Genomic DNA, 23,206 nt, shown 5'->3' with positions numbered 1-23,206 from the left:
TCCATTTAACCCTAGAATCAAACTCAAGCTCCTGTGCTTTGTCTTCAAATCCCTCCACAGTTCTTGTCCCACTTACTTTTCTGACCTGGAAGAAAATATACTCCTCTAGCCACTCTCTTCGCTCCTCCAATGACCTACATTGACCTACATGACTTCCCTACTTTTAACCACGTCACATGCACGGCTCCAGGACTTTTCCATTTCTACTTTCTGCTCCTTTAAAGAGCACTCAAAACTCATCTTTTCAAACTTGCCTTCTTGTCATCTTTTAAAACCCTCACTACTTCCCACCATTCCATACTCCCCTTCTATTGTGTGATACTTCCCCCACCTTTAGATAGTAAGCTCTTTGGGACAGCGTCCTCTCCTCCTCTAGTGTCACTGTCTGTATCTGTCTGTCATTTGCAATCCCTATGTAATGTACAACGTTGCATAATATTTTGCTATATAAATAATATTTAATAGGGTTGAGTGAGTTCCAGAAGATCGTCAGCAGTATCCTTTGACGTACTTCATAATAGTTTGCTAGATCAACATTGTCTTTCTTTTAACAAACAAATTAGGCTCCTACTTATCTTTGTAAACACAGTCTATATGCTGAACTTGTTAAATGTCCAAAAGAGTCTAGAGAATATTTCCTAAATTAAACAATTTCCTTTCAGTACTCTGAAATCAATCCAGATTACACAGCTGCAATTTTAAACTGGACTGAACCCAATGCTTTTTGCGACAGCCAGAATTTTTCTGTTCTATTAGCCTAGCATACAGCACCCAAAACCAGCACGGGTGATCCTGGTTGGTGTATTTAGGATTTATTAAAGCTTTCCAAGGCTGGAGAGGATACATTTTTATCAGTGAAGCTGTGTGATCCAGCAAACCTGGAATGGATTTTTAAAAGTCTTTTGCTATTTGTTAGCAAGTGTTTTCAATCCTGGACCAGATCCATTCCAGGTTTTCTGGATCACTCTGCTTCACTGTTGAAAGTCTATCCTCTCCACCCTTGGAGGGCTTTAATAAATCAGGCCCATTGGCTCCAATGTTATCTATACATTTTCCACACATTTAATATTTCAGTATGGTGTTACTAGTTCTGGCAGAGCTTAATACCCCCATCATTGACAATTTGACAAAAATGTCTTGTGAAGTGTCTCTGAGCTAATAGGCAAGGCAAAGGAGAAATGAAAGCTTCTCGCGATCCTACAGACTTTGACTTTTTGAAGCAAACCAGAAAATGGATGACAACAAAATCAAGTACACGTTGTACAAATCATTTTATTGCATTAAAACAGGGAACATACAAGAAGCTGCAAATGTTCAATGCATTACACACAAATCAATCACTTATTTGTACAGCAACTGGATGAGTAGACAGTGATTAGCGTCAAATGATTTTAAGCTTCTTGTATGGACCCCTTTTAAGGGATAATGTTACCATGATTTCAACTGCCCATTAAAGACTTCCAGAACCCCACCCAGTCTACCATTCACCTTGGCCCCAATTCCAATCACCTTAAATATGTGCAATACATAAAGTGATGCACTATACACTGGACTGTTGCCATCATGAACTGTGTGCTGGGGGGAATCACAGAGCCACCTAGAACTGTATAGATTATTTTACCTCATTGTTTGCCAACCAGGGGTCCTCCAAAGTTGGCTAGGGGGAAATGAACAATTTGTTCTTCTCAGGTTAGTTTAGGTAACACCAATTATATTTTTGTCTATCTGTAAGGGTAACATTTTTCCCAAAGGCCAGCAATGTAGGAGGCATTCTTCCCACTGACCACCAAGCTAATGTACTGTGAGCTGTTGATATAGTAATTATAGCAGGGGTTCCCTGGAGATATTAATGTTATTTCAAGGGTTCTCCTTTGTTATAAAGGTCAAGAAAAAGCCAACTAGTTACATAGTAAGTCAGGTTAAAAAACGTTCATCAAATTCAACCACTAGGGCAATAAACACATCCCAGATATAAAACCCTATGGACAAAGCTGATCCAGAGGAAGGCAAACAAAAACCCTGGTACAATTTGCTCCAACAACAACAATTCCATATTATCCTTTGGTATTATTGGTATTTGTTATTAGCATATTTTTTAAACTGTTCTTCAAACCAAGTTTACTGTAACTAGGTTTCAAGAACTTACAGTGAGAACTTCAATAAAATGTAAACCATTTTTCACTTTCTTTCTTTTTTTTTTTTTTGCTGTAGCCTAAAGTATTTTTCCAATATTCTGATTTAGCATTTCTTTATTTTTTGTATTATTAAAACTCAATTCACGATTTAAATTGTATATATACTCACAGCATCAACACTTCTGGAAAATCCTAGTACCAGTACAACCAACATCAGAGCCCTGCAAAAGAAATAACTAATTTAGAATGCATTGTTCATTTCACTGTATTGTAATAAAATTTTCAGATTTCATCAATTAAAAATACATAAATAAAGTTAAAGTAGAATGTTACACAATTGGTTTCTTCTTCATATTCCTTTTCTACAAAGTCATTCTTACATAAGTAATGTTTTAAACTTTTTGAAATATCTTTACAAAAGTTTTTTTTCTCCTTTATAGTATATTCCTAGCTTCGGGCTGCATTGATTTCTGGGAAGTGATATCATTTTTTTCTCCTCAGCCCTCCTGGTTGGAGGGAACAGAGCAAAACAATGTTGCAATGCATCCATAACATCAAAATCAAACTAGAGGGGAAGGGAAAAGGGTGGGTGTTTGCTCCTAAGTAGTTTAATTTGCCAAGAAACATTGCAACTTCAGGAAATTGAAAGGGAGATACAAAATGACATGGAAAGATACCAGCAAAAAGTAATAAAATCATTTCTAAGCAAGCAGTTACAATGCTTAGTATATTTAATTGTTATTTACCAATGTTTTGCAGTTTTATTTACCAAAGTTTCTAATTGTTATTTACCAAAGTTATTCCTGTTTAACATTTACTAAAACAAACAACAAAGGGCCTTGTGTGTTGAGTCAATGCCAAACTCCAATCAAAATGTTTTATTTCATTTAGTATAAAACAGGAAAATGTTGAGTTAAATAAGTTTTTTTGTCATCTATGTCCCTAATAGATACATTTTCCCTCTGTTCCTGTCTGTGGTGAATCATCTCCCCAATGGGAACAATGAGAACCTAAATCACATGTCACAAACTGAAATGGTTAGAATTTGAGAACAATGGGGTTACCAAATATTTGCTGGGATGACTGGTGTTTGGGTGAGTATGCTTAACACCAATCTGTACTAAATCATTTAAAAAATTCTACCTTGACCCATTAAAGTCAAATGGCCCATATGACTGAGACCTGTAGCTTCAACTGACCAGTGATAAGTGTTTGTTTTAAAGTTAAAACTGGATTTAGATCTTATTTTCATCATGCTGGTCATATATGTAAAAAAAATGACAGTTTGACAATAAAAGTTTAAATCTAAAAACTTTAATCTCTTACTTTGTGTATGTTCTTCAGCAACACCGCTCTCTGAAGACCAAATCAGTAAATACTCCACACTGCGCAATTAATTCATAAACTAAAGAGTGCTATGTGGATCTTGTTGTGCCCATAACAGGGTTTTCTGCATAAAACTCCAGAGAACACTCAAAGAGATAAGTCATATAAGCAGTCAAATTCTTGTGACAGCTTTAAATCTTCTTAAAAACTCATTTGTATTAGATTTGTTTCTTGATCAAGCTGATGCTTTGCCATAACCACATCCCTGTGCTGTTAGAGAGACAAATTTATTCTCTTCTGGCAACTATAAAGGTTTTGGGAATGGAACTAGTGAAAGTGGAAAGGTAAGTCGGTGCTAATAGGGAGGAGGATTTAAAGCAATGCTTTGCACGGTCAATCAGCATGTTTTGTCACAGTATACTTTTTAAAAATATTAGTTCTCTGTACTCTTACCATTGGTGTGCCCCTCGGATATTGGTTTCACCCTAAGGAAAGAACTTCCCTGACATAAGGACTGTCCTGTCAACCTACTATCATGCTGTTGAAATAAAGTGGTGTAGTATTCAAAAGCGGGGCTATCACTGCACAGGATGGAGGATGGGAGGGTTTAGCCCTAACTTTAGAGATGGGAAGCCCTCAATTTGAAAAATAAACCAGTATTACATTCTAGCTCAGACAAATTAGTAAAAGTAATATCTTGCAAATGGTGGTGTTTATTTTTAGACAGGTCCCCTACTTTTAAGTAAAACATTTTTTTAGTTCACAAGTTTATTTAAATACTTCTGGAACAGCACATACCCTTGGAGCATCTCTGGCATGTATTCAAAGCAAAGCATATTTCTTGAAATAGGGAATAGCTAAACTACTCAGGCAAAATTGTTGCAGCTCAAAAGCTAGATGGCAGACTGTGTTAAATATCGAACATTGTAATAAATGTTTAATTAAAAAGTGAACAACACTTTAAAAAGATTATGTTGCAGATTGATAAACCACAGGAAGAGAGTATTTTGTAATTTTGGCAAGTTATTTGGCTTTATGAACCACATAATCACTTTAATTTAATTTGCCATCTACTATTGTGTGATATTTACCCCACCTCCTGGATTGTAAGCTCTTTGGGGAAGGGTCCTCTCCTCCTGTGTCACTGTCTGTATCTGTCATTTGCAACCTCTATTTAATGTCTAGTGCTGTGTGATATGTTGGCGCTATATAAATACTGTTTAATATTAATAATAATATGTTGATTGGTACATTTGTAAACTGCACACATTACTTTGTAAAAATAATGCAAGTGTTTGGTAAAAAGAGACTAATATCTGCAATAAGAACACAAACACCTGTACTCACCATGGCAAACAATTTTGCTTCCATAATGGATGCAACCTTGGGCATCGCTTCCTGTTTTCAGATGTTTCCATATTGACTAGAATGTAGAAACAAACAAAATATGTACAGTATAACTTAAAATAATATATTGTCACCGGGTTCATACAAACACATGCACAATAGTTGGAATACATTACTGTTAGAGTCAAAAATATAGATATTTGTACAGATACACAGTATTGTTTTATTTTCTAACGAAGAATGAGTTGGATGGTGGAAAGCATGAATAACCTCAGGAAACATTAGATAAATGAAAATGGTGTCTTTTATTTGGGAACAGTGGGATCATGATCTTCTACTGCCACTGGATGTAATCATATGCACTCTGCATTTGGATAACCTTAGCTGGCTAGCTAGTAGTTTTTATAGGCACAAATAGCTGTTGTAATGAAGAACAAAAAGTACATGGGTCTACACAATCTGTTGAAGGTCAGATGATGTAGGAAACATGTGGAGCAGCTAGCCCTCACCCTTAAGAAAGGCAAATGTTTGCTTAATTTGGTAGGTGCTAAGGATGTGACCTTTTCCCTGGAAGTTTGTTATCTGTGTGAACAAACATGAACCGTGAAACAAATCCATGGAACTTAAACAGTCACAACAGTGCCTTGATAGCTGCATTCACATGGAGTGGAAAAAGGAGGTGCTTGTCTGGTGATTTTCATTCCTGACATAGGTTTTTTGAGGTGTATTGCATGATTTGGTATATTGAATCAATCGGCTGAGCACATATGCAAGCCAGTGGAGGACATGTGAATTTGTACTCGAGCTGTCTGTACATCTATACAGTACCCCTGCTCCACCCATCAAAAGAGCACTAGCAACATTGATGGACTGCTGCTCCCTTAATATGACAGCTTCCAGAAAATCTAACGTGAATAAATGCAGCTTATGTGATACTTTTACCTGCCTGTAATACTTTTTTTAATTTAAAACTCAAGCCAATGGTAGAAAGTAGAGGGTCATCATGAAAATACCTAATGGCAGAACTTCATGTACTCTGTGCATACTCTTGACTAATAAATATTTAAAGTACCCTTTACATACACTGATTGCTGTGAGACACTAGGACTATAAATAAAAAATTATTATCACAAACTTTCTGATGTTGCCTTGTTCAATTTTTCTTTATTGAAGAACTATTAAGACAGTACATTGAAGCCATCATAAAGTTAAACTTAGCATAACAATGATAGGTTCAATTTTCCAATGGAACACAAAAGATTAAGACATGTTGAAATTACACATAAATAGTAAAAGAAATAAAAAGAAAAACAAATATGACCTTATAGGGTCACCATCCATAAAGGGTCCTAAATTATAAATGGAATAGTTGCATTAACAAGCCTGAGAGTTAAAAACAATAATCAAAATTCAAATTAGAAGGCCAGTCAACAGAATAAATCTAGAAACTTTACACTAATATTGTAGCAGCGATGATGAAACCCTGAGTTCCAAACTTTCAAAATGTTTCTATATTAATTGATCTTGATAGCTATTAACTGTTTGTAAGTGCAATGAATATTTAAATTGTGGATTGGTTCAATGATTTGGTATTTTCTGTTAATGTGGAGATTAGCTAATAAAATAATTTGTATATCCACAACTCTGTCTCTCAAAGGAATTACATTTGTGTGAATATGGAGAAAAACTCTTCTTTGTGTCCTCTTTTAACACTGGTTTTTCTAAACTGGTTGACCTCAAGATTTGACCATTTGTCATGTCCCTGACCAATGAGAATGTCCTAATGGCTACTTTCTGACTCCCATTGTACAGATGTATGACAGGTAGGCAGGTCCCAAAGTCAGGAATTCAAGCCCTCCTTAACCAATTAAAACCAGTGTCCAAGGGACACACATAGAAAAGCTTTTTCATTAGTACAGGTCACAATACAAATTAAGCTGCTAGTACTTTTTAAAGTTTAAATCTGCTAAACACTTTGCTTTGGTTAGACTAGTGAAGAGCCCAAATTCTTGCCAGGCTTTGTTTCTGTGTGTGACCCAAATAGAGACATTTTACATTATTTCCCATTCTTGTAAAGTTTTTACATAAATAGGAAAGGGCAGGAAGATGTCCCCTCTCTCATTTCAGAATTTTTAACCTTACTAATATTTGTGGGGAAAGAGAAATGAGGGCAACTTTTCAGGAATAGGAGAAAGCAATACAAAACTGGCAAATGCTCTAATGATATCCAAATCTTCATTGAAAAAAAACTCCATAATTTTAGTTAGTTTACTTCGCTTTCCAGTTAACACAAAGATGGCTAAAACAATTCCATCCCAACAAAGACACCGATAGTGGTAAAATAAAATGTTACTATTTACCATGAATATTACTAATAATTTATTATACATAAATGTATTACAAGTGTCCAGGTCTTCATGGTAGATAATCCAAACACTTCCTGTCCTGGCAACCACTCAGGAAGTGAGGATATATCTCTCCAGCTTGAATACAGACAATAAAACCTGCGATTGTATCCCTTCCCCACTCTATCCAAACATAAAGAGGAAGCTTTGCATGGGACATGGATTTACATTGCTGCTTATAAGAACTGTTTCCCTAATAAAGTGTAACTGTGCACTTCCCTAGGTCATTCCTATCAGTGTGACATGTGTAGAGGAGGTATGTGTAAATGTCAGTGTATCTCAGCACACAGCAGCCTGGCATGCAATGCTAGCATTGTGAATTCAGCCCAGCACTCAGCAATGTACAGAAACACCTATAGAGGATAGCCAGGGATGCCAAGCAGGAGCAGATCATGTGCCCAGCGATGTCTGATATATATTCAGTATAGTCCTTGCATTGGCCACCCCATCCCCAATACCATCATACCATACAGCCTGTTCATTCTTAGTCTATGCTGCAGCAGTAACCTCCAATCTGAGAGCAGTGTATATCCCCAGACACAAGGTAAACCATGACTTATGGAAGCTGAGTGATCAGCCTGAGCCCTGTCTGCCACCCTCCCATATCATCTCCCCATCACTCACCAGCACCGATCGCCTCTCATGTCAGTACAAAGAGTCCAGGTCTGCTGTCACCTATGTGTACACTGGCCGTGTGCTGGGTACTTGTGCACTGCACAGACAATCAGCTCGCATTGAGCCTCATCCTGTGAGTGTGTGTTGGGTGGGGGATTGGTGGGTGGGGTGACAAGCACCAACACACTACAAACTTTCCTCAAAGCTCATTTCATGTTCAGCTTTAGCTTCAGGGAACATTGAGGAGATGCTGGCACATCACAGCCCGGCACAATAAGAACAATACCCGCTGAAGGCGAATCCCATTGTGTATGTGAGTGCACAGGACATCCCAGGCGCTGGACCATGAACTGGGGGCTGCTGGCTGCGCTGCTTCTCCTGCACGAGGTCATCATTAGCACCGAGGCTGCGGTGAGTGCAATCTCATCATACACACTGCACTCTACATACAACTCCATAGCACCTTCAATGGGGCCCACTTCTGCCATACACAGTGCCAGCATTCTACAGAAAGTCTGACTTCAACTGATAGCCAGGGCAACATCACATTTCTGGGGTCATTGGGTGTGGGAAGAGCTCTACAATGATTGTACTTTATAGCCCATCTCACTATAGAAAAATTATATATATATATATATATATATATATATATATATATATATATATACAGTGGCTATATATAATAGCAAAGTGTAGATACACAATACAGATACACAAAGCTTATCATTCCTCTGCATTGTGGGCACACTGATCATAGACAATATTTTATCAGGCGGAGTACATGGCTTCCATCACATATACTTCAAGGTTTTTATATAGCATACTTTTTTCATGATTTAAAGGTTATTGGCCCCTTAAGGGCATTGCATGCACTGTATATTGTACTCATCCCAATCCATGGTAATGGACACAGAACTATCTGTTAAGCACAGAATCAGTAGGTGTGTATTGTATATATCTGGAAGCTATTGCAGCCAATTCACATCAGGTTTTCTTAAACTTAATAAAACACAAAGCTAGTACTATTAGTTAGACCTGGGATGCAAATATAAGGTCCTAATACCAAATATCAAGGTCTAATCTGCTTTTAGAATGTAGAAAACTGAAGTACATTTTCACATTAACAAATGAACGATAATTTGTTTTTTCTTGTTTTTTTGGAAGCTGACCAATTTTACATATTGCATTTTCATTCATTTTTAAAATTTACAGCAAACTTTCCTACAGCTTATTATTAGTAGCCTTACAATGTACCCTTGCTTCTGCATTTCCATGTGGATATTGTAATGAAAAAAACACTTGAAGTCTTACTATTAATTCAGACCTGGTCTATTTAGATCTGTGTTATTAATGACAACCCTCTATAGGGCACAAAACTTATCACAAAAGCCTAGCATGCTTCATCCTGGTTCCCTTGTTTGATTGGCATAGCGGAGCTGGGACTAATAATGAATATGAACAGGTGGGTTTAAATTGGAACACACAGGGTCAAATTCTAGCTCCTGATCTGTACTGCCTTTTCCAAAAATCCATTCCAATTATTTACCCAGCCATTAGCTTTCATTGGGACCCACAGCTTCCTATCAGATAGTAGCTTACATCCAGACAGGCTGACTTTGGGACTCCCCAATTTCAACACTGCTAAAATTGGGCTACACAGCTTGAGGAATGTTCCAGAATCATCTGTGCCTAAACACTTCCATTGTTAAACTGGAATATTTGAACATCAAGGGGACCTAATTGTGGCCTTCTTTACAGTAAAACAATAACAAAAGGTCACATACTGATATATCTTTTATGACAAATTGCTGAACAGCCTATATGTTAATTCATGTTCCCTTTCCAATTGATAAACACATTATCATAATGCTTTTTGCAAGGTTGGGGAAAATACAAGTGTTCCTAAGGAAGCGGGGAAGAGTCAAGTATTTATTGCTGTCTGTACTCCATTGCTCCAGGGCAAAAAAATAGGGAAATGGTGAGGCAGCAAACACATACTTACATGTATACAAAAACCTGGTAAATAGTTGACCCTATCCTACAGCGTATTAACAAAATGTTTTGGTGGTGTTTCTAGTCTATTAGTGATATTCCCCATCACTTTCTGTCATTTGGAACCCTTGCAACCAATGCAGAAAGTCAGTGGTAATCTCCCTAATGAGATAGGAAAAGACTAAAAAGGGTATAAAGCCATGCATGGGGTTATTACTCATTTCACACTGTCTAAGGTAGTTTTAAAGTGGTTATATGATTAACCCAAACATGATCAATTTAGATATTTCCTGTGCATGGGTCTTGGCCAGTGGTCCCCATCCTTTTGGAGCTTGCGGGCCACTGAATCTATGGACTCTGGACCACGCATGAGCCTGCGATGGGAGAGTGGGTGGGTTGTGTTCAGAGACATGGTCCGCGGCCATGGCGGGTGCCTTCCCCTGACTCCACTGGGGGGTGCACTGGCCAGAGCCAAGGACCACCGCTGGTGTCTGTGCTCTGACGGCCCGGGTTGGGGAACCCTGTCTCCCAACCACAATACATGCCTCCCAGCCACTCCCAGTAAATGTTGGGCCCACCCAATCCCAAGCAAACTAGTGTTCGGGTGCAGAAACATCATGGCTTACAGCCACTGTTACCCAAGTTCACTAAATGGAACATAAACTAAATTTTTTTTTTGGATGCCCAGGAGGCTTCCCTAGAAGCAGAATGAAGCATGTGGGCCTATTACTTAGCATGCTTATCTCACAATCCTCATAGAAGGTAATTAATGTTACAAATTATAACCCAAAAGATAAATTCATTGCAATTAGTCATTTTGGCATGTTTGCACTACAGTGGTTTCCAGCTAACGTCATAGTTTTATAAAATAGTTGGGCATAGTGTGAAATTGAACAATATAAGCTATTCATTGGGTTTTTGTGGTACCCAATTTCATAATAACCCATAGCATAATAACCTCCTTAGCAACCAGGTGTTTGCCTTTAAAGGAAATCTAATGCCAAATACTTTAAATATTTTTTTATGGTGGGTAAGAAATGGGAAAAATGGGAAACCCCATTAAGCTTTTTTTGTTGTTAATTTTTTTTCTGTCTAGATAAGAATGGCTATTAGGCCTAGCAGCACACAGACGACAAACAAGCTTCTTATCCATAAATGTTTTGTCCAAAACTAAAAGAAAAAAATAGCTATGCTATCCTTTTCTCATAAAAAAAACTTGAGTCGATGCTGAGTTTTACTATGGAGTAAATATAGACGATAGTAAAACTGGAAATGGTAAGCCCACTCAGTAAAAAGTAAAAAAAAACAAGGAAATGTAAAAATCATACATAATAATATATCAAATAAACATGGAAGCCTTGCTCTGTCTTTAATATTATATTCACCAAAATGTATTAGCATACATTACTAGTAAAGTATTTGCAAGGATTGTTCTTCAAGACTGTTGCTTTGTAACTCTGGAGAACCTGTACCTATTTCCAAGCTGAACTGAAGCCTACTCCTTCTGACATTCAGAAATTCATCCTCCTATTTAACTGTCACTGGTCAGTAGAGGCTCGGACATTTTGTAGCTATTTTTGACAGAAGGTGAAAATTTGAAGAGGAAATGCCTTAATCCCAGTTTGGAAATAAACAGAGGCCTGGTCTATAGTTTGGGCTAGGGATTCAGTAGGATGATTTTGCAGATACTTCAGTATTGCTGGTTCCTTTTTTAGACCAGGTCAGCATTCTTTATATTAGAGTCCACCTCCCTGTAAATTAATTGATTTGCAGACAAGTCTAGCCAGTGTATTATCTCCTCACTTTTTGTCTGGACTGACCCTTTGACTTAATTTTTGCTCCTTAGGGTTAACACATTATTCCATTGCAGTCTCTGGCCATTATAACAGAAGCTGTGAGGAAGTGCTATCAGCTCAGTTCTCATCCATTCTTATAATAAACTGTCTGGCCAGCCTATTGTAAGCACTTGCCAAGTGTCAGATACTGGAGTTCCTTTGCATGCCTTACATAAATAAAAACTGATTTCATCCATCCCTAATGTCATCATTGGCTGGCCATTGTGTTTCTGTAAAAGATGCCTTTACTGTGAATTTGGTAGTGATATATGAAAACTGAAGCAAAAGTGGGACAGTCTCTATAGAAACAAAAGGATTGGGTGTTTATTTAACCCAGAACATTTGATATGAGTGATTGTTAGACTTTGGACTCCTTGGTTAATCTATCAAAAGTGTAAGGAAGGAAATAGAGCCAATGACAGCCATAATTCTTTTTTAGGTTAGAAAGTCACTTATTTGGAATGCTTAGAGCATTTTTTTTAGCTTTCTTTGGTAATTTTGTTTGCATTATAAATTAACCATCCTATGCTCATCCACATTCTAATGGTAAGGAAATTGGAAAAGATCGGGTAACCTAATGGAATGATATGCACAGCAGCACAGAATTGTACAGCCGTGTGTCATTGCTCTGGGAAACTGTGCTGTATTTAAACAGTTTTAAGTAAAACATTAATAGGTCAGATAGAATACCTCCTTGGGGCTGCTATAAATGTTACAGGTCACTGAGCCGTGAATGTAAGTGTGTATTTGGTGAATGTTTTTCCATACTAGGTAAGGTTAAAATATAAACTTATTTAGAAACCTGCATTGTTTTCACACTCACAGGTTCTAGTGCCTTCACTTCCTAAAGGGGAAGTCTAGTTACCCAGAAAAAAACACAGAATACATACCAGTGATTTTGTCTTCCTATAATAATAACTGCAGGTTTCCTTAGCATCTTTTCACTTACCCCTGTATAGCCTATATGGTGATACCGCAATATAGTGTTGGAAGATCCCTTTGCCACCATTTTTCTGACTGGGCTAAGCGTTATGATGTAACTGCAATGCCCCATTCTGGAATTCTTTGACTGGGTGAACTGAAGCTTCAACGCCTAAGGAAGGAAACATTCCATCTGTAGGATGTACTAACATTTGTTCTTCTGTCTCCTTCTGAGAGGTCACTCACATCCTTCCTCAGGGATCCAGTCCCATCAGACCACCATAACTACTTGGCAGACGGAGTGATGTGAAGAAGCATCAACCTTTCTTGGTGTTGTGAATTCACACCTCCCCCTGCTCTGCCCATCTCCTATTCTTCATAGCCTCAGTGCTTAGGTACATTTCTGTGTGAGCAGCCGGACACACTTGTCTAGATGCAATAAACATTTGTAATGTAATATACCAGAATCTACAGACCAACTTTTCAGGCTTGGAAATACAACACCTAACTTTAATGTGGATGTGCAGCAATACGTTAGTGTTTAAAAGCAATGTGTCAGACTCACAGAACATGGTAGGCACAGCCAGTACATTGCAGCCAGGTAAACTTGTTCAGTGGATCCCAGTACGGGGCAATACAAAGCTTCTCTCACCCACCCTGTCACTGAAAAATCTAAGGCGAGCAACCCTGCAGAACCATGTTCCTCCAGAAAAAAGGAATACTATTATTCCTACTCCATCACATTTACTCCATTCACTTTTACTGCAGCTGAAACATACTGAACTTCTTCCACCACTCTACTTTACCTTGTTTTCTGGTTGGTGGATCGCATTGGAACATGTCAGGCAGAACACCCTATAGGATCAATGGAGCTGGATCAGCTCATAGTATGTAGATCATAGCATATTTGACCATTTCTTTGCCTCATTTCTGGTGTTTGGGAAGGGTGGAAGGGGTGAGGTAGATTGACAGTTATATTACTAGTATTTTTTTTTTCAATATTGTTTCTTTAAATACTTTAATAAATACATATTTGAAATAAAGATTATAGATTAAAATTTTCCTAAAGTTCAGTTCAAAGTTTAATGCTGTCTAAAGCAAGAGTTTAATATATTTTTTTTTCTTCCCTGGCTTTTCTTTTTTCATTGTCAAATGTTAATAAAATAACCAGATTCAAATGTTAATAAAATACTCTTCCATTCTTACATACTTGATTCTAGATCCAGTGACAGCATCACTAAGGCTACGTACACACATCAGATGATTTTCGTACGATTACCGCTTCGGATGAGAATCTGGCATGTGTACAGTGGCCAACTGACATTGTTCATGGATTCTTCCTGGTGTCTGCATAGATCCGGGTTCAATGCCATATGGCAGAGCCAGGATGATGACATTAATGACTGTTTTAGCTGTTCAAAAGCTTGGCACAACAATGTAAATTCTGTATAATAGAGCATGGTGGGTATTGAGGTTACCAGAGGACTCCTAAAATTACCTAAGAATGTGTACAGGGACTATCTACCTACTCTAATGACCACTTCATTGTAAATATGCTTTTACTTTAAGATGAAACACCATGTTAAAACGGAAATAAAATGTAATGTAAGTACATTGAGAATTTTCTTGTCTCAAAATGTTGTCCATGGAATACATATTGAGGTATTGGTTTTGTGTGATTAATAATTTCCCACAGAACTTCCTGGTTTATACTCTCCAATTATGTACTGAAGTCATTAGCAGTATGAAGCATGCATGTAGAACTGCAATGATCTTTCACTTTCCCTTGTTTTTTGTTTTCCTGTTCATTATACACTGATTATAGTTTATTTATTGAAAGGAGAAGAAGTTATCCACAGAGTTCTTCATTTCTTTTTATAAATGATAGTGTCTCCTTACAGGAAAAATGAACTGATGTGTTTCCCTTCAGTGAACCTAAAGACAGTCATTAATACAGTAAAATAACTGCAGATGTTTGGATGAAAGCTATACTGCTTTCCTGATTGACAGAATACAGTTATTTACATCATTCTGAACCCATGGTCTGTGAAAGGCCACAGGCCCTAGGATGAATGTTTAACACATGTGGTCCCTTAACATTTACACATGTTGTCCTTTTAAACTGTGTACATGAACTTGAACCCAGATATACGTGAATTTAGCTGTGTTTTATAATTCTGGATTGTAGTTTTTTATTTTTGTAAATGTTTAGATCTACTTCAGACCCCCCAGAGACCAGTGAGAAAATTGGGTGTTCAGTGCATATTCAGTGTAATTCACCAAGAATGACTTGCTAAAAATACAGCTCAGTAAGCCAAACACTTCAGTACACATCAGCAATAGTAACTTGTTAGCTGGGCCATGTGTTAGGAATATGATTAAAGCAGTTGCAGGAACCGATGCTTCAGTACCTTTATTATTTCTCTGGGTAATCTCCCTAACATTGACCAACATCCTATATCAAATCAAGAAATGTGTGATGCAGCAGGAACTTCATGCACTTCTTTCTGGATCCACGCTTCTTGTCTATATGAACATTTAAAGAGACACTGTCATAATAAAAAAAAATATTGCTGCAGCTCCTAATAACCTAATTTTACGTCTAAATGCCAGGCCGCTCTAACAGGCAAAGTGCTGACACTACTGTGTTAAAGGTTGTTGCTATGTGCTGCATTTGTGAACTTTGGATTGTGGGAGACTGTGGTGAGAGTAGGGTATATACTGTATGTATGTAAAGTTACCTCTACTCAGCCTTGCTGAGGCATGCCAACATTAGCGTTTGTTAGCAACCAAATGGTTGACATTGAGATGAATGGGTTAGTTTTTTCCCCTTTTTTTACAGGCCATTGATGGAGGTAGCATTGCCATGAATTTGTTTCAAAGCATTACATGCGGCGTCAGAGGCAGCTTGTTGCCTCCGCCACCTCTACAGATTTGAATTGGAACCTCTTAACACTGCATATGCAAACATTTGTAGGAATTTGTGAGCGTTTATTTCAAGTTCCGGTAAAATGCTGACACAAATGCCTAAATAAGCCTAGTGGTTATCACCTGTTACTGTTCCTGGGTACTGAGGGATTGTCAAATGCAAGGCCACCATCAGAAATTTCTGGACCTCATAATGAGTAAACTTTCTGGGCCTTTCTCCCCTATGGTAAATTTCCAGCATCGCAGAAGTCAAGCTTGGTTCCTGGTACAGAAGTAACCCTTGTCCCCCTTGATAGCAGCCCTGCCCAAACGTCACATGTATTCTGAACATGCCCCTACAGTATGACCATTTCTGAAAAGGTAGTTTCTTTCACCTAACCCTAAAAAGAAAAATAGCAGATTTCTTTCTCAAAGTACTTATTGGGAATAATTAGTATACCAACTATAGGTGATAATTTCCCTGTGAATATTTTTTTAGAAAATATACAGCTGTTGTCTTTTCTCCACAGCAGCATAATCAGTGTGCATTATAGGAAAGTGTTTATTAATTAGATTATAAAATGGCATAAGGCTACGTCTGACTGTCTATAGTGACCTGCCATTGACCAGCATATGTTTTTCTGAAAATATGATGAGACACTAATGCCAAAGCTGAGTGTAGGAGGATGATCAAAATACGTATGTTCCTAGTGAAAATGTTGTTTTAACACGGAGAAAGGAAATATAAACTTCCTTAGGTTAAATAGGGATTTCCCAAGTTGTTGGAAAAGCTTTTTGTTTTAGGTCAGAAACTGTATTTCCCATGTAACGCTAAATAGCCCCTGGATTTTTTGCAGCTTATGCATGAATCACAAACACTGATATGCCAAGTAGGCAAGGACTAGATGAAGATTGAAACCCTTCACTGCTTATCATGGTACCAACTCAATAAAGAAAATGTGGTTACATGTCCAAAGTGGCAGATCAAAGCATAACAAATCAATAGGCAATAGATGTTTGTCAATAGGCTTGCTGTGGTTTCTCTCATCTTTAGAAAAAGGACCCGCCTTTTGGCTACGTCTTCTGACATGTTACCAAAAAATAAAGTCTGCAAGTTGTATGCTAGCCACTTTCTGCTTTCTAAGCACTACAAATCCAACAGGGGTTCTAACCCTAATGACATTATATGCTTTCTCTACCCTTGGCAACTTTTTTGAGAGACCCTTAAAATCCTTCTTGTTCACATACTGTACTGATTAAATCAAATTAGTCCTTAGTATCCCCTGCATAAACACCTTACAGATGTGCATGACTTTATAGCATATTACAAGGTCGCTTAGCTGTTTATACAAGGTCTGAAAGGTTGTTTTATTTTTACATATTGTAAAGCTTAACCTGGAAAAGGAAACACAATGCTAGCCAGTGGCAACATTTGGGCAGATGTTTCTCATCACTGTCTTGCAGCCTTTAGTTGCACACAGTGACACAAATATCTTGCAGTCAGCTCTATAAGGAAAAGTCAGAGCAGAAAGCGAGTTGAAGGGCTGCCTTTCTAGGATTGTATATGTTATACTCTTACTATAATATAAATATATATAAAAACACTTTTACAGTTGTATTAAAACATTTCCATAACAATATGAAGCGCTTATTACTGAGACATAAAGCTTGCAATGAATGTATGCTTTATGTCATTTTGTTTTGTTTCTGGAAATGATACTGTACATATGTTATTAGGTCTTCTGTACTTTTAGGGATTCCTGGATACTGCATATATGTCCAATATAAGATAAAAAATTAAATATATTATATTTTAAAAGTAAATAAAAGGAACTGTTACAGTTTTAGTATTTAGGTAGCATTGTACATAGTAAAAGTGTAGAGTAGAGAGGCTACGGATAGAAATATATAGATTAAAATAAGAAACCAAATATATGTAGATAAGGTGTGGAAAGGTAACTATTGTGGGAAAATCCGAAAGTGTACAGTTGACACTAGAATAAGAGCAAAAGAAAACCTAATGGGGACAACTATTTCAGTACCAATTGACTAGGAGATTTCTCTCCATTTAATAAATATTACTTCTATATTTCTGTTTCAAAAACTGGTGATTAAGGGAAAACTTTCCAATAGAACAACACACTTGATACATTATAAAAACAAAAAGTTTTTGAAATTTGACATGCATTAGGGATAAGTTTCGGAAACAATGGCTTAAATATAGCCACATTTACTTTAAAATAGTTGTAGCATCCCTAAACTTTTGCATGGCCTTGTATGTTTTTTTTCACAAGAATCCCCAGTTCTCCCTGATATGCTTTCATAATGTTTTAGCCCAAACAAGGACATTATTGCTTTGATGAAAATAAATATTGCAGATGTTTTTTGTGAAGGAGGGAGAGAACTAGCATCCGAAGACCCCATATGGCATTAGTGGAGTTGTTAGTGCAGCTTTGAATTGAATTGAACCTAAGATTCCTTTAGTACCTCTATAATTGCCTTTTAATTAACCAAAGAAGCTTTCTCATGCCACTTGAAGAAAGCTAACAAAACACAAGGAATTTGGAGTAAATTTGTCACAACAAATATGTTTACATGAGAAGGATGTCATTAGCTAATGATGCTTTTAAAGAGCCAGACTTGTTAAAGAGCAAGGTCTGGAGTTTATTTCCTATCAATGCAGCTTCTGTGGTCTAAGAAGCAACCATGGCTTTTTGTGTGGGCGCTCTTACAAGATGCAACCATGACTTTCATTTCATCTTCTTTTTTAACAAAATCACAGTGTTGCTTTGAAATAAATTTCTCTGTATCATTTTTCTTAATAATTGTCTGTGGTTGCACATATGGTTGACTGCCTTTGTAATGTTATGACTGATAATGGCAGCATAATATTAAAGAGAACTCATTTAAATGACCTTATTCTTAGAAATACTTGATTCCCAAATACATAAGCTTTTAGAGGAATTTCACAACGTGAGGGGATATCACAGCTCTGAAATTTTGGCTTTTTCCTCACGTTTTTCCCTATACAAACCAGACAGGGTCTCACCCATCTCTTCTTTCTCCCAAACTAAAAAGTTTATGACTAGAGAAACACTTTAAAGCTGTTCTTGAGATTACTATGGTGAAGGTTATCCCAAGGCTGTTTATGGTGTATGGAGTTATTTAATCAAGTATTATCTCAGGAGTTCTTTGGCCAGAGTACATTTTGGACAGGAGATTTTCTTTACTTGAATAAAATTTTGTTTTTGAATGTTTGAAGTTTGTAGTGATATGCAGTGATTTACATATCTATGACAATAAAGACATTGATTTGCCAAACATCAACATTACCTTGCATCTGGCTTGTTTTACTAGACATCCAGCTGTCATCAGACAATCACTCAGTGGCTATTTTATTTCTTTTGAGCATGACAGTGGGACACCAGTGGCCCCGCTGTCATCTGCTCAACAACCAGTGTGCCCCTCAATGATGACAGGGGACACCAGCAGCACGCTGTCATCCACTCTGCCGCCATTGTATCCCTTACAAGGATGACAGCAGGACTCCAGCCGACACTACAAGAAATTAGAATACCTTCTTCTGCCCTGATACATAACCCTCACCATCCTGACTAACTTCATCACAATTGACCCATTTCATTCTAGCTACATTTCAAATGGTTTCCCACATATCTACATTTTTATTCTACCCAGCTGGAAAATGTTCTGGTGCGAACACTGAAAGAGAAGTTTAGGAGGGGGGCAGGGGAATCTGACATTGTACCATAGGGAGGAAGTGCAAACAGCTCTTATGAACATATTTCTTTTCAGACTCTTGAGGTATATATAGAATACATTTAATTTGGTCATACATTATCTGTTGCCATGAGGATGCTGTTGATGCACAAAATCTTGTCTGGCCAAATGATCTGTTAGTCATTTCTTACTGGTCACAAAAACACTAGACTAACTACAAACTCATAACTCTAAATTATTTGGTATATCTTGGTATATAATTATCTTGGTATAACTGACCATGCTACCCACTTCTACCTACACAAATAAAATGATCACTTTCTAGATTAAATTACCAAACATGCTCTAAAAAAATATGGCAAATGCAATAACACTACCTGCAAATTTTATATGCCACACAATGGGAATGTAAGTTCAAAAATCCATGACGATGAAAAAATTGTTCCTTGAACTGGCCAAACCTTGCAAGGCCACTGTTTAGTTTAAAGAACAGGCATTACATGCAGCTTTATTAGTCCATGACTAAAAGCTGAGGCAGTCTTTTGGGGAAATTTTTTTTTAAGAAATACAAAACATGCAATATATACATTTAGTATGTTCTCTGACATATGAGGATGCTGGATGACATTTATTAATTGTTACTTTATCACTGAGAAGTGTGCTTCTGCTTTTTAGAGACTAACAACTAAGTACAGTTGAGCTGAGAACCTAGTATTTCTGAATAGTTCTCGTGTTACTTTTTTTGGCACATTGGTAGGACTTACAATTGTTTTATGTGGGAAAATACAGTTTAGTGTTTATGAAGATATTTTATTCTTCCATTCACTTACCCCCACAGGGCTTTTATGCGTAGGAGAAATTCAGTAACATACTCCTCGCCCCCATTTAATCTTGGCCAAGCCACCCGTGTTTCTTAAGACTAGCTAGCTATAAGAGAGGAAAAGACTATGCATTCAATGAAAAGACATTTAAATGTGACTCAATATAAAAACTTTAAATATTGAACTAGATAAATATCTCTTTTCTATACCTTAATGTTGTGTGTTTAGGACTTGGAATAAAGCATGATGTGAAGACAAAATACATTTGGTTTGTATTTCTTTCTTTTATAGAATCATCATTTGAAGGGGAAATTAGTTCAGCTATGCACTCACTTCATGACTGTATATACTAAAATATAAACTGATCCAAATATAATTGTGAATAAATACGTCCATGGTGTGGTATTTTTAAAACATTTATGTAAAAGGAGAAAATAATTGAGATCATATGGGTTTTTTTTCTTCGCCCCTTTTTATAGGTTAAGTATCTTGTACTTTTAAACTAATTATGATCGGCCACATGATCTTCATAAATATTTTGTGCATTTTTGTTGACCACCATAAGATAGCATTATATTCATAAGTACATTGTTTTAAAAACTTTAATAATGATTCAAATGGCCAGAGTTTGTTATACGTTTTGTTTGTGGACACAGCCCCATCTAGTTTTGTGACCTGCGTATAAACCAAGAATCTTTTTTGAATACCATCTTTACATCTAAAAAAAGGGAGTAGCATATATTTGGGTTCCACAATGCAGACCAATGAAAGTTGAACTTTTTTATTGGGAATTCCACAATTTATTCTGTAAATGTGAACATGCATACATTGGTATAGGCTGATAAAGGAGTCTGTATAATTTAGCTAATTGTGTAAGTTTCTAATGCACATGTGCCAAAGAAGCGGGAATGATATACAAAGATCACATTCACATCTCATGACTTAAACTATTGAAGTCATTTATAGGTACGATTTAAAGCCTGGCAGAGAATCCACCTTAGCATGAACTTGACAAAAGTGTCTGTATTGGTTTTAATAGCATTTGTTGAATTTGTTGAATTTCTGAATTTGCACACCTTCAAATGCCATATTAAGAAATCCCTCTTTCGCCTATTAGGCAGAAAAAAAACTGAAAACAGAAATAACTGAAAACTCCCTGGAGAACAGGAACAACATTGCTAATAAAGCTAAGTAGGTTAAAATGATAGTATTCAGGACATAAAAATGCCAAGGGCTACCGTAGTGGACCAGAGTCCACCTAGAACTTAAATAAAAATCTGGAAGACCTAAACCTTAATGAGTCATGAGTTACTGGTGGTAAATTATGAAAGTATGAGGCAATGAACAAATTGATATACATTATAAAAAAGTATTAGCATGTTGTGGCATTTTAAAGGCTCATAGTAAGGTTAGGGGTTCTTAAGCTATTTGGATGGACAGGTCATGGTCTTTAGAGCTGTCAAGCCTAATTCTTCAGAAAAGTCATTGCAGTATACTGTGATATAAAGCATACAGTACACGTTTAAACAATACCTGTCTTTGAAGCAGACATGCTGTAATACTTCATTGTGTATGACAAATCCAATAACTTTGACCTGGCATGAAGTTCTTCCCCATGTTTCCATTTGAAATGTGTGCTGAACTTCGGAGAACAATAGTGACTGTAGTGTAGCACTGCTTCATTGTTCCTAGAAAATGTTATTACTTTTCATGTCTTAGTAACAGGCATGTTCTGGCCAGCATCTTGGAAGTGGTTTGCCTCAGTACAAACAAACTATCATTTTATTTATACAAAAGCACAAAGGAAGCACTGAGCATAAAGAAATAAATAGTTTTTCAAAGTAAGATTGCCACATGGAATTGGAAATTACACAATTAATGTGCTATATGAATGGTAATAATGATTAACCACGCTGTAGATCATTGGATAGAATATATTAGAGTAGTAGGCATGGTTTATGCAACATATGAAGCACTGTTTAAGTTTACTTTTATACATTTGTTGACAGCCTAATAAAATTTACACAGATGCTCCTTATTATAACCTAACAGAAAGCATGACGGAATATAGGCCTTTTAGCAAGAATCATTTCACTTAATATGTCATATCGAGTTTTTCTTTACAATTTACTGTCTTAAAGAATTAGACTGGCTCAACAGGCTGTAGCAGAATTCATGAAAGTACTGGCTGTAGTCTGTGGAGAGGGGCTTATTGGTTACTTCACTGGTTAAACTGGTAAGGGTTTTAGCATACAGTGACCACATATGTTTGTTTATCTTATCCAGCACAGGCCTAATAAATAACAGTTCCAGACTGTAGAATGTATGCAGTGAACACTTCAACTTTATTTAAAGTCAGAAAGTTACTGAGTTATCCTAATAGGAATTCTGCACTTCATTTAGCTATTTTGGTAGCTGTTCAAAGAGTTTGTAGGATGGTGCACAGAAATTCTGGGCTTGTTTTCTTTTTACTATCTTACCAATCAAGGGAGTTGGTTGGATTGCTACAGCAAAGCCTGGACTAAAAACTAAAGCAATGATTCTGTAGGCTGTGCTATAGGCATCTCAATATTTATTTTTGAATTATGACTATAGCTGTAATAACAAACTTAGATCAGGGGTCACTCAATACATTGGGCCTACATTAGCCCTTAGGTACATCCACAGTTGCTAAGTGACCGAGCAAACCTGGAATGGATTTCCCAAAAATCATTTGTTGGAAAAATGTTCAATCCTGCATCATATTCATTCCAGGTTTAGTTCCAGTGCCTTATTTGTCAGAGAGCAGATATGCAACTATGAGAAAATAGGTACATACAGACCAATGATATCAAGGTTAGGATTTAGATTATGGTTTTGGCACAATTTACATTTTAAATGCTTTGTACAGAAATCTTACTGTGCACAAAAAAAAACTTTCCGTTGACTTGTTCTTTTCAAGAATGTGACAAAATTATTAAAGTGCTTTAAATAACTAAATTCTTCCCAGGACAAAAAATATTCTCTTTATTTCACTTATTTCTCTGTTATATGGTATTTTACAAACCATTAGCATGTGCTTATATACTGGATGATATTTTATTTTCCATCTATTATACAGATTTCACAGTAAATAGACCTTTTCTAAGTAAAGCAGTCTATAATACCTTTTGTGCTGTGTTCCC

The 23,206-nt window shown here is 36.8% G+C and overlaps 2 protein-coding genes across 2 annotated transcripts in view; one reads left to right on the top strand and one right to left on the bottom strand.

Annotated features, from left to right (window-relative positions):
• Positions 1-7,993, bottom strand: part of COL4A2 (collagen type IV alpha 2 chain) — a 106,372-nt gene extending 98,379 nt beyond the window's left edge. The window contains exons 1-3 of the mRNA XM_072411961.1: positions 7,838-7,993; positions 4,809-4,884; positions 2,305-2,356 (exon numbers count right to left, since the gene is read on the bottom strand). Of these exons, the coding sequence (XP_072268062.1) occupies positions 2,305-2,356; positions 4,809-4,879 (123 nt within the window). The 5' untranslated portion in view covers positions 4,880-4,884; positions 7,838-7,993. The remainder of the gene's footprint in view (positions 1-2,304; positions 2,357-4,808; positions 4,885-7,837) is intronic.
• Positions 7,994-8,024: 31 nt separating this feature from the next.
• Positions 8,025-23,206, top strand: part of COL4A1 (collagen type IV alpha 1 chain) — a gene marked incomplete in the record, with an annotated part of 89,713 nt that continues 74,531 nt past the window's right edge. Inside the window, 1 exon segment of the mRNA XM_072401821.1 lies at positions 8,025-8,239. Within this exon segment, the coding sequence (XP_072257922.1) occupies positions 8,174-8,239 (66 nt within the window).

The sequence above is a fragment of the Pyxicephalus adspersus genome, chromosome 1 (genome assembly GCF_032062135.1).
Source record: "Pyxicephalus adspersus chromosome 1, UCB_Pads_2.0, whole genome shotgun sequence".
NCBI lineage: Eukaryota > Metazoa > Chordata > Amphibia > Anura > Pyxicephalidae > Pyxicephalus > Pyxicephalus adspersus.
The sequence above is the reverse complement of the archived record's forward strand: the minus strand, read 5'-3'. Positions and strand labels throughout refer to the sequence as shown.